The sequence below is a fragment of the Thamnophis elegans genome, chromosome 5 (genome assembly GCF_009769535.1).
Source record: "Thamnophis elegans isolate rThaEle1 chromosome 5, rThaEle1.pri, whole genome shotgun sequence".
NCBI lineage: Eukaryota > Metazoa > Chordata > Lepidosauria > Squamata > Colubridae > Thamnophis > Thamnophis elegans.
In genome coordinates this window covers 95,524,165-95,536,337 of record NC_045545.1, presented here as the reverse complement: position 1 = coordinate 95,536,337, position 12,173 = coordinate 95,524,165, and the positions used below count along the sequence as shown (strand labels likewise).

Sequence of the window (12,173 nt, the reverse complement as noted above, 5' to 3'; positions counted from 1 at the left end):
CGAGACAGGAAAAACAGAATAACGAAGTTGGGCGAGATCCTGAACTTTGCAGCAAGGTGGCCAACACAATAGCAGAAGCACTCAGACTTATATATGCCGCTTCGGGGTGCTTTTGCAGCCCTCTCTAAGCGGTTTACAGAGTCAGCCTGTTTCCCTCAACAATCTGGGGTCCTCATTTGACCCACCTCAGAAGGATGGAAGGGTGAGTCAACCTTGAGGTTGAGGATTGAACTGCTGGCAGTCGGCAGAATTAGCCTGCAATACCACATTCTAACCACCAGAGGTTCATGAAAAAGAAGAAAACATGACACCCCCCCCCAATGCAGGGGCTTCTGTGAACATCTGTCGGGTCTCACCTCTTCCAGCTGGCTGTGCACATGCTGAACAATCAGGTCAATAGCAACTGTATTTCCACTACCTAAAAGAAGAAGAAAAAAGAGGGAGAGAGAGGAGGGAGAGAGAAAGAAAGAGAGAGAGAGAGAGAGAGATTTGAAAATAGTTATAGTTTTGTAACTACTGTGTAGTAGAGTGTCTGAATTCACTTGGGTTACATCTGGGATACTTTAATTTGATATGTCTGAAATTTGGTTTTTCAACATTGCGAGATGTATTGTGAGATGGGGGAGGGAAAGAAGGAAAAGGAAAGGAAAGAGAGATGGAAGGAAGGGGAGAAGGAAGAGAGGTGGGGAGGGAGGGGAGAAGAGAGGAAGGAAAGAGAGAAGGAAGAGAGGGAGGGAAGGGGAGAAGGGAGGAAGGGATATGGAAGGGAGAAAGGGAGGGAAGGGGAGAAGGGAGAGGAAGGAAAGAGAGAAGGAAGAGAGGGAGGAAGGGAAGAAGGGAGGAAGGGATATGGAAGGGAGAAAGGGGAGAAGGAGAGAAGGGAGAGGAAGGAAGGAAGGAGAGATGAAAGGGAGAAAGGGAGGGAAGGGGAGAAGGGAGAGGAAGGAAAGAGATAAGGAAGAGAGGGAGGAAGGGAAGGGAAGGGGAGAAGGGAGATGGAAGGGAGGAAGGGGAGAAGGAGAGAAGGGAGAGGAAGGAAAGAGAGAAGGAAGAGAGGGAGGGAGGGAGGGAAGGGGAGAAGGGAGGAAGGAAGGAGAGGGAAGGGAGAAAGGGGGGAAGGGGAGAAAGGAGAGGTAGGAAGGAAGAGAGGGAAGTGGAGAAGGAAGGAAAGAAGGAGAGATGGAAGGGAGAAAGGGGAGAAGGAGATAAGGGAGAGGAAGAAAGGAGAGAAGGAAGAGAGGGAGGGAGGAAGGGAAGGGGAGAAGGAAGGGAGAGGAAGGAAAGGAGTGAGATAAAGGAGAATATTTGTAGCTCAGGGATGAAATGAGGTGTCCTTGGTGCTCTTGGTTGAGACCAAACTCCACTCCGGCCCTGATGACGCTACCTAGTTGGGTAGTGAAACATCTGCAAGAAAACAACTGAGCTCAGAGACGTGAATATCTGTTTACTTCCTGCAATGACCTGAGAAATCCCCTAGAGGGCGCAAGCAGCCTACAGATCCCCATGTAAGATGCAGCCAAGTCAAAATTAAGAGCTGCAATTTTCTCAAACCAACTTCCTGTTTAACAAGTCCACAACTACTTCTCCACATACAACGCTTTGTTTAGTGATTGTTCGAAGTTACAACAGCGCTGAAAAAAAAGGGGGAGCATATGGCCGTTTTCCACACTTACGACTGTTGCAGCATCCCCAAAATTCAGATTCCTGGCAACTGACTTGCATTTATGACGGTCATAGTTCCCGGGGCCATGTGATCATGTGATTTCCCCCCAGGTCAGGAATCCAGCCGGACGCCTACCTCGTGGGACCACAATGTCGGCCACTCGCATGGTGGGCTGGATATACTGGTCAAAGGCCGGCTTGACGAACTTGTTGTACTGCTTGATGACCCCATCAATCTCTCGGCCTCGCTCGCTGATGTCCCGGCGCAAACGCCGAACCAGACGGATGTCCGAATCGGTGTCCACAAATATTTTCATATCCAGAAGCTGCAGAGGGGGGAAAAAACCCGAAGAGGAGTCAAGTGGCATTTGGGTCCTAAAGAGACCCTTCTGGGGCAGAGTCTTTCAACCTCGGCAACTTCAACTCCCAGAATTCACAGTTTAACCAAGGAATTCTGGGAGTTGAAGTTCGTGCCTGTTAAAGCTGCCAAGGTTGAAAGACTCTGCTTTAGGAAATGCCAGGAGGTTTGGGGGGGGGGGAGCGTTGGACTTGACGTGGGCTCTGTTCCCCTCCCCTCAGCCACCAGAACTTCTGGCATAGTCACTTTGGACCAGTTCCCCACACACATACCCTGGACCAACCTCACAAGGCTGTCGTTATTTGGAAATTGAGGAAGAGGGAGTGCTAGATGTGCTATGCAGAGTTGATGAAAGGTAGAAGGAAAGGAGAAAGAGTAAGGAGAGAGAAGGGGAGGGAGAAAGAAAGAAAGAAAGAAAGAAAGAAAGAAAGAAAGAAAGAAAGGAAGGAAGGAAGGAAGGAAGGAAAGAAGGAAGAGGGGGAGTGGAGAATTAAAGAAAGAAAGAGAGAGAGAGAAATAAAGAAAGAGAAAGAAGGAAGGAAGGAAGGGGAAATGGAGAAAGAAAGAGAAAGAAAGAACAAATGAAGGAAGGGGAGAAAGAAGAGAGAGATAAAGAGAAATAATGAATGAATGAATGAATGAAAGAATGAATGAATGAATGAATGAACAAAGGAAGGAAGGGGAAGTGGAGAAAGAAACAAAGAGAGAAAGAGAGAGAAAAATAAAGAAAGAAAGAGAGAGAGAAAGAAAGAAAGAAGGAAGGAAGGAAGTGGAGAAAAAGAGAGAGAGAAAGAAAGGAAGAATGAACAAAGGAAGGAAGGGGAAGGGGAGAAAGAAAGAAAGAGAGAGAGAGAGAGAGAAAGAAAAAGAAAGAAAGAAAGAAAGAAAGGAGGGAAGGAGGGAAAAAGGAAGGGGAAAGGGAAGGAGAAGGAAGGGAAGAGGAAGGAAATCTTCATTTTTTAAAACTGAATTTCAAAATTGATTTATTTTCAAGCCTTCTATCTTGAACCAATCGTAACCAACAATGGGCAGGTAAAAGATAAGTTACAAAATGCAATGCCCCCCCCAAACCCCCTAATTAGGGTCAAGAAAGAACGGGAAACCAACCCCCACTCCAACTCAAATGTCCCTTTAGGGGTGGTGGTTCATAATTGATTTTCAACTAAGGCTGACCCCCGAGTGGCAGGAAATTTCTGCCCCCCCTTCCGCCAGGGGATTTTAGGGGGCCTCCAAGGGCTGTGGAAAGGAGACGTGGTCTGGAGGTGGGTCTGGGGGCCACCAATAATAACCCCCCCATCATCACCCCCCCCCAAAAGGCTGAAAACCCAGACTAACCTTCAGGAGGTCCTTATCGGCGAAGGCCATAATCCCTTCGAATATAATCACGTTGGCTCCATAAAGCATTTTCTGGAAGCAAGAATTGTGCACGGAGACTGTCAGCGTTCCATTAAAACATGTTATTTGTTTGTTTGATTGGCAGTTTTTTAAGAACCCCCCCCCCCCGGCCTGTATTACATCATAGGTAAACCTAGCTTGGTTGTGAGAAAAGGGGGAAAAAGCACAAGACGGGTTGAATGTGGTTTGTTTTTGTTGAGACATTAGCCGAAAGGTTTAAAGTTGTTTTTATTCAGCTGGATCATTAGCTGTGATGGAATGCAGCCTGGATTCCCGGGAGGGAGGGGCTGCTTTCCAGAGGAGCAAGAGACAATTCGGTCCAGATAGTTTGTGTGAGAGAAAGAAGGTGAAAATGGCGCCTCCCTAATGGCTCCCAGAGTACATACTTTATGGGAGTGTTAGCATGCTTTAGTTTGGCAAGATTGTGTCGATGGGTGAGGAACAATAAAGAAATCTGCTAGGAAGAATCACATTGTGCCTTTTTTGATATTGGGTGTTCCTTCCTTCCTTCCTCCCTCCTTCCTTCCTCTCTCCTTCCTTCCCTCCCTCCCTCCCTCCCCCCTCCCTTCCTCCCTCCCTCCCTCCTTCCTTCCTTCTCTGGATTCCCAGAAGGGAGAGACTGCATTCCAGAGAATCAAGAGACAGTTCAGTCCAGATAGCTTGTGTGAGAGAAAAAAGGTGAAAACGGCGCCTCCCTAATGGCTCCCAGAGTACATACTTTATGGGGATGTTAGCATGCTTTAGTTTGGCAAGATTGCGTCTATGGGTGAGGAACAATAAAGAAATCTGTTAGGAAGAATCACATTGCGCCTTTTTTGATATTGGGAGTTCCTTCCTTCCTTCCTTCCTTCCTTCCTTCCTTCCTTCCTCCCTCCCTCCCTCCCTCCCTCCCTCCTTCCTCTCTCCTTCCTTCCTTCCTTCCTTCCTTCCGTCCGTCCTTCCTTCCTTCCTTCTCTGGATTCCCAGAAGGGAGAGACTGCATTGCAGAGAAGCAAAAGACAACTCAGTCCAGATAGTTCCCAGAGTAAATACTTTAGGGGAGTGTTAGCATGCTTTAGTTTGGCACGATCCTGTCTATGGGTGAGGAACAATAAAGAAATCTAGTTCTACTCTCGCTTTAGGTATGAAAGCTGGCTGGGTGACTTTGACCAATCATCACGTGACTGTGTGAGTTCTAGTCCCACTTTAGGCACGAAAGCCAGCTGGGCGACTCTGGGCCCAAGGTCTCCCTTTTTCAGCCCAATTCACCTCACAGGGTTGTTGTTTTATTAATTAATAAATAAATAAAAATCAAAGTTGCAATGCTGCCAACTGCCGACACTCTGGGCGAATCGCGACAACCGAAACCAAGAAATCGCAACAAAAGCAGAGGAGGGGGAAAAGGAGAGACGTCATCCTAAACGGGGCAGGGCTAAGGGAGGGTCGTGGCTAAGGGGGCAGGGCTAAAACCAAGAAATCCCCCCCCTCAAAAAAAAGAAGCCGGGCTCACCCATTCCTTCTTGCGGCTGTGGCTGGTGAAGTCGTAAACGGGGATCTTGACGCTCTTCCCTTGCTTCAGCTTCTTGAGAGTGGCGATCATCAGGTCGAAATCAAAAGCATCCGGGTGGTCGAAGTTGAAATCGTTGCTGGCAGCCAATTCCTGCTGCTCTTTCGTCAGAATCTGTCTCCCACCACCACCACAAAAAAATGAGATTTAGGGGAGCGGGGTGATGGACTGCCCTATACAGGAGTCCTTGATTTACGGCCACAATTGAGCCCAACATATGGGATGGAACGGAACAGCCCAACCCAGCACAGAATAAGAGAGTTGGAAGGGATCTTGGAGATCTTCTAGTCCAACCCCCTGCTTAGGCAGGAAACCTTATCCTGACACAGGTTTCAGACAAATAATTGCCCAATCCCTTCATGTCCAAGCTGCTCCAATGTTAAGAGCATCCACAACTTCTGGAAACAAGTTGTTCCACTGGTCAATTGTTCTCACTATTAGGAAGTTTCTCCGTAGTTCTAGGTGGCTTCCCTCCATGACTAGTTTCCTGTTGTGGCCCACCAGCGGCTGGCAGATTCAGAGAGTGAGGAGGTTGGGGAGGAACCTGGGCCAGTCTTGGAGTCTGGGGAAGGGCTCGGATGAGGGCTCTGTGTCGGAGGCAGAGCGTGGGCCAGGGCTGTCCAACAGCTGCCTTCGGAGCCAGACATCAGGGAGGCAGAAGAACAGCTGGAGCCTGTTCCCAGTGTGCGCATGTGCAAAGTTGCCAGACGAAGGGAACAGCTAAGGAACAAGGGTCGACTCGGGAGTAAGGCCACAGGTGGACAGTGAATGGCCCTTTCCAGGGGGAATAAGAGAGGAGCGAAAGGGGAGTGGAGTTTGCAGGAGACCATTAGTTCATCCCTGCATTCTTGCCAAGTATTGCGGCGTCTGAAAGATATCGGCCCGGCCATTCTCCAAGCCTGATAAAGGTTGGTAACTGTGAACTATCTTGAAAGACTGTGGGAGAGGAAAGGCTTTGCCGGAGGGGAATTCACTGTCAATTAAATAAAAGGGGTTTATCGGGATGAAGACTCGGCTTCGAGCTGTTGGGGAAGCCTAGCTCAGAACATCTCCACCCATTGTTTCTTCAGCTGCTTTGGAGAATAGCTTGACTCCCTCTTCTTTGTGGCAGCCCTTCAAATATTGTGAGACTGCTATACCCCCCCTAGTCCTTCTTTTCATTAAACTAGACCAGGGGTCGGCAACCTTAAACACTCAAAGAGCCACAAAGGTCCTAACCGGAAGCCCCCCGTTCAATTCTGGAGCCGACCGAGTCTCCTCCTAGTGTGGCATCCTTTTTCCTATGCTGACCGGAAGTCCTGTTCCCCCGCCATAGAGTCTCCTCCTAGTGTGGCATCCTTTTTCCTATGCTGACCGGAAGTCCTGTTCCCCCGCCATAGAGTCTCCTCCTAGTGTGGCATCCTTTTTCCTATGCTGACCGGAAGTCCTGTTCCCCCGCCATAGAGTCTCCTCCTAGTGTGGCATCCTTTTTCCTATGCTGACCGGAAGTCCTGTTCCCCCGCCATAGAGTCTCCTCCTAGTGTGGCATCCTTTTTCCTATGCTGACCGGAAGTCCTGTTCCCCCGCCATAGAGTCTCCTCCTAGTGTGGCATCCTTTTTCCTATGCTGACCGGAAGTCCTGTTTCCCCACCATAGAGTCTCCTCCTAGTGTGGCATCCTTTTTCCTATGCTGACCGGAAGTCCTGTTTCCCCACCATAGAGTCTCCTCCTAGTGTGGCATCCTTTTTCCTATGCTGACCGGAAGTCCTGTTTCCCCACCATAGAGTCTCCTCCTAGTGTGGCATCCTTTTCCTATGCTGACCGGAACTCCAGTTCCCCCACCATAGAGTTTCCTCCTAGCACGGCATCCTTTTTCCTCTGCTGACCAGAAGTCTGGTTCCCTCACCATAGAGTCTCCTCCTAGCATGGCATCCTTTTTCCTCTGCTGACCGGAAGTCTGGTTCCCCTACCATCGAGTCTCCTCCTAGCACGGCATCCTTTTTCCTCTACCTGTCCTAACCAAAAGCCCTATCAATTGTGGAGCCAACTGGAGACAGGGAGCTGCAGCAGAGGGATGAAAGAGCCACATGCGGCTCCGGAGCCACAGGTTGCTGACCCCTGAACTAGACGAACCCAATTTCTGCAACCGTTCTTCGTATGTTTTAGCCTCCAGTTCCGTAATCATCTTCGTTGCCCCTTCTCTTCATTCTTTCTTTACCTGACTCCTCGGTAGCCACACCTGAGCTGTTGAAGGAGAGGAGTCTCACTTTTTTCCCTCCCTTCTATTCAAGTCCAGCCAAACCCACCCACCCCCGAATTAAAATGACGTTGGTCATTCTGAAGGGGAGGAATCTCACTGCTTGGCCCCATTCATCCTGTCTGCCTGGATTTCCAACTCCCCCGGAGTGTCTGCTGGCTCTTCTCACCTTATAAAAGGAGTCCATGGAGAGCAAGACTACCCACGGCACGTCCAACGCCTCGATGATCATCCTGGCCACCGTGGTCTTCCCGGAAGCGCTGCCCCCTCCCAGACCTGAAGAGGAGCAAAAGCCCAAAGCAGAACGTTGACCACAGTCTTGCAAGGTAGGCTCGGGTAAAAGAATGCTTTCTGGCCCTGCTGAAAAGGGAGGACTTCCAATCTGTAAACCTCACCTTGAATCCAGGGGTGGGGGTTCAAAACGTTTTAGTAACCGGTTCTCTATTAATGGCAGCTAGAATTGTATTGGCTAAAAATGGGAAAAATGAGAAAATACCAACGCAGGAGGAAGCTATTTACAAAATAATGGGAATGTGCTGAAATGAGTAAATTGACATTTGGAATTAGAGAACAAGAAGATCAACAATTTTATAATAGCAATAGCAATAGCAGTTAGACTTATATACCGCTTCATAGGGCTTTCAGCCCTCTCTAAGCGGCTTACAGAGTCAGCATATCGCCCCCACAATCTGGGTTCTCATTTCACCCACCTCGGAAGGATGGAAGGTTGAGTCAACCTTGAGCTGGTGAGATTTGAACAGCCGAACTGCAAAACTGCAGTCAGCTGAAGTAGTCTGCAGTGCTGCATTTAACCACTGCGCCACCTCGGCTCTATAAGACATGGGATTTATTTTATCAATGGCTGGATAAAAAAGACATGGAAGTTAAGGGTACTAGAGTATGTTATCAATACAAAAAAAAAAAAATAGAATGATATTGAATATAATATAAAGGCATATTATTATTGGATAGATTGAAGATGAAATAATGAAGTGTTCCAATATAAATGATCCCAATATTAAGTATAGTTCGTTGAAAATGAAGGAATATTTAGGGATAGTCAAACAAATAACGTACAATGATAATAATGTATATACACATATTGGATTTGATAACATGTGATTTTATATAAATTGCAAGTGACGACTATGGAAAGGGTGCACAAAAACCTTCTAACCAATCGACACACTGTGCGTAATGAAAGATGGTTTTATGTTTTATGTCTTGTTTGTTAATGTCTGTTTAAAAAATTTAAAAAAATTAAAAAGAAAATTTTTTTAGCAACCAGTTCTCTGCCCAGGTGCTGGATGGGTGCGGCCCAGTGGTGGGTTCTGGATCCCATTGCAACCGGTACGCTGAAACGGGGCCCGGCGTCCACCATGTGGACACAGGCAGCACACGCACAGCACGCATGCATACGTATTATTGCCCGCGACACTCCAGCTGCTTGGCAGAGCATCACACAGGCACCGTATGCTCCATGCACATGCGCGAAAGCCCCAATCGGCTCAAAATACCGGTAAGGAGAGCGGGCAGGCTCTCTGGAGCACCGTACCGGAGCGGTACCTGGTGCTCTCAGCAGGCACCAGTCGTATCCCACCACTGGCATGGCCATGGTGACCGTGCTGTACCACGGATGTGCTGGGGGGTGGGGAGAATTTTCGGGCCTGTTTCCAAACTTCCAGAACTTCCGGGAGACCTGTTTTTCGCCCTCCCCAAGATCCAGAGGTTTTTATTGAGCCTCTGGGAGGGTGAAAACAGCCTCCCCCGAGCTCCAGAGGCTGGAAACAGGTCCGTTTCTAGACTTCCGGAACTTCCAGAAGCCCCATTTTTGGTCCTCCCAGATCCTCCAAGCGGGCCCTGCCCTTACCTGGCATCCAAAACGGGCTGCGTGGAGACTGCTGGGAGGGGTGGAGGTGGATGGGCAGAGCCAGCCAGTTCTTGTAACTACTGGTTGCAAATACCAGTGTAAAATTAGCATCCAGTTCGGCCGAACCGGTCCGAACCGGCTGAATCTCTTGGCTGCCACGGCTTCAAAGATGGTGACTTTATGACCTGTGGACTTCAATTCCCAGAATTCCTGAGCCAACCATGCTGGCTCAGGAATTCTGGGAGTTGAAGTCCACAGGTTGCAAACTTGTTCATAGCTGCCCATCTCTGCTTTATTCATAGAGATCGGGGCCTAACTTCCCTCCAGGGTAGATAAAAATCAATGTGTTTTTTTTAAATGGATTTCTTTCATTTAATTAAGACTTTTTAAAAATTTAAATCAGACTTTTTTTAATTTTTATCAAATTTATTTTAATAAAATGCTATTGGGATAAAAATCTATCTCAAGGTAGTTTTCTATATAAGATACCTTCCTAATTTAATTCATTCAGCACGAAATGGAGCTTAAGTTATGTAGCGCGAGGCTGTATGTTCTGCAATATTGGGACTGTCGGAGAGTCAAGAGTGGCTCAGAGGAGCCGTTGCGGGACAGAGATGACAGCTGCTCTTTAAAAACCATGATTTAAATCGAGTTGATTTAAATCAGGGGTCCCCAACCTTTCGGACCTCAAGGACCACTAAATTCATAACTTTAAATCCCGCAGACCACTAATATGATCTGTCCAATGACCGGATGGGTGGAATGTGGCTGGGTGGTCATGTGACTGGGTGGGCGTGGCCAACGATGTCATTCACATCGAGGGGCGCCTTGCTAGCTTCTACTCGCCACTCCTCGCCTGCCCGCACGGGCTCCTTAAGGCCCCACCAGGAGAAAGAGTTGGCAAAACTGCTGGCTCAGTTCAAATTGGATCTGACAGAGAAGGCGGCTCAGCAGAAGCACCTCACTGAGGACTAGGAGCATGGGCTTTCCAAGCAGAGAGAAGACCACCTTGGCCAGGCACCAGCGCTTGGAGGCTCAGCGGGCTGAGATGGTCAGCCAGTTCCAGGCCATGATGCAGTCCCACTGGAACGAGGCCCTCCGGCTCTTCACCACCAGCGGCTCTTCCCTCCAGCCTTCACCCAAAGCCCCCCACCAGGAGGCTGAAGTAGACCCCAAGTCAGAAATTCTCCCTGCCTCTGACCCACAAAAAAAGACCCCGAAGGGGGAGACTGCAGCAACACAAGCTTTCATTGCATATATCCATCCCAGGGGGCGTAGTCTGAGGACCCCTGATTTAATGCAATATAAAAAATGCAAATCATTTTTCTTCCAACCGCCAGAATTTTCTTGCAGACCACTAATGGTCCACGGACCCCCAGTGGGTGACCACTGATTTAAATCAGATCCAACCATGCCGTCTCCTGTGCCAAAGTGCCATCCTTCCAACCCTATGCGGCGGCCCTTACCGATAACAAATGCCTCTTTTGACTGTGTGCCATGTTCGTTGTACCAAGGGGGGCGGCCTGCGGTGTAGATGGTCCTTTTACTGGTACGTAGAAGGGGAGGCTCCGATTTGGACTGGCTGGTGGTTCGCTTCCGGGGGGATTTGGTTCCGACAATGGTGGGCAGCAGCCTGTCTAAGGTGTCTGCACTGTGGTTGCTATAAAGGAAGAGAGAGAGAGAGAGAGAGAGAAATGGTTAGGTAGGTAGGTAGGTAGGTAGGTAGGTAGGTAGGTAGGTAGGTAGGTAGGTAGGTAGGTAGGTAGGTAGATGATAGACAGACAGATAGACAGGATAGATGATAGACAGAGAGAGAGAAAGAGACATAGATGTTATAGATAGATAGATAGATAGATAGATAGATAGATAGATAGATAGATAGATGATAGATAGATAGATAGATAGATAGATAGATAGATAGATAGATAGATAGACAGACAGACAGACAGACAGACAGACAGATGATAGATGGATGGATCGATGGATGGATGGATAGATGGCTGGACGGACTGACAGATGGACAGAGATAATAGACAGACAGATATAGATGATAGATGGACAGACAAACAGGATAGATGATAGACAGAGAGAGAGAGAGAGAGGGAGAGACAGGCAGACAGACAGATAGATGTTATAGATAGATAGATAGATAGATAGATAGATAGATAGATAGATAGATAGATAGATAGATAGATAGACAGACAGACAGACAGACAGACAGACAGACAGACAGGAGAGATGATAGATGGATAGATGGATGGATGGATGGATAGATGGACAGACTGACGGATGGACAGATAGATAATAGACAGACAGATATAGATGATAGATGGACAGACAAACAGGATAGATGATAGACAGAGAGAGAGAGAGGGAGAGACAGGCAGACAGACAGACAGGAGAGATGATAGATGGATAGATGGATGGATGGATGGATGGATAGATGGACAGACTGACGGATGGACAGATAGATAATAGACAGACAGATATAGATGATAGATGGACAGACAAACAGGATAGATGATAGACAGAGAGAGAGAGAGAGGGAGAGACAGGCAGACAGACAGATAGATGTTATAGATAGATAGATAGATAGATAGATAGATAGATAGATAGATAGATGGATGGATGGATGGATGGATGGATGGATGGATGGATGGATGGATGGATGGATGGATGGATGGATGGATGGATGGATGGATGGATGGATGGATGGACTGACGGATGGACAGATAGATAATAGACAGACAGATATAGATGATAGATGGACAGACAAACAGGATAGATGATAGACAGAGAGAGAGAGAGGGAGAGACAGGCAGACAGACAGACAGGAGAGATGATAGATGGATAGATGGATGGATGGATGGATGGATAGATGGACAGACTGACGGATGGACAGATAGATAATAGACAGACAGATATAGATGATAGATGGACAGACAAACAGGATAGATGATAGACAGAGAGAGAGAGAGAGGGAGAGACAGGCAGACAGACAGATAGATGTTATAGATAGATAGATAGATAGATAGATAGATAGATAGATGGATGGATGGATGGATGGATGGATGGATGGATGGATGGATGGATGGATGGATGGATG

At 47.8% G+C, this 12,173-nt stretch overlaps 1 protein-coding gene across 2 annotated transcripts in view; it reads right to left on the bottom strand.

Moving 5' to 3' along the window:
• Window positions 1-12,173, bottom strand: part of UCKL1 (uridine-cytidine kinase 1 like 1) — a 57,912-nt gene that overhangs the window by 24,296 nt on the left and 21,443 nt on the right. For both annotated transcript variants that reach the window (XM_032218060.1, XM_032218061.1), the window contains exons 2-7: window positions 10,534-10,727; window positions 7,367-7,473; window positions 4,905-5,075; window positions 3,356-3,427; window positions 1,799-1,988; window positions 357-418 (exon numbers count right to left, since the gene is read on the bottom strand). In XM_032218060.1, the coding sequence (XP_032073951.1) occupies window positions 357-418; window positions 1,799-1,988; window positions 3,356-3,427; window positions 4,905-5,075; window positions 7,367-7,473; window positions 10,534-10,727 (796 nt within the window). The remainder of the gene's footprint in view (window positions 1-356; window positions 419-1,798; window positions 1,989-3,355; window positions 3,428-4,904; window positions 5,076-7,366; window positions 7,474-10,533; window positions 10,728-12,173) is intronic.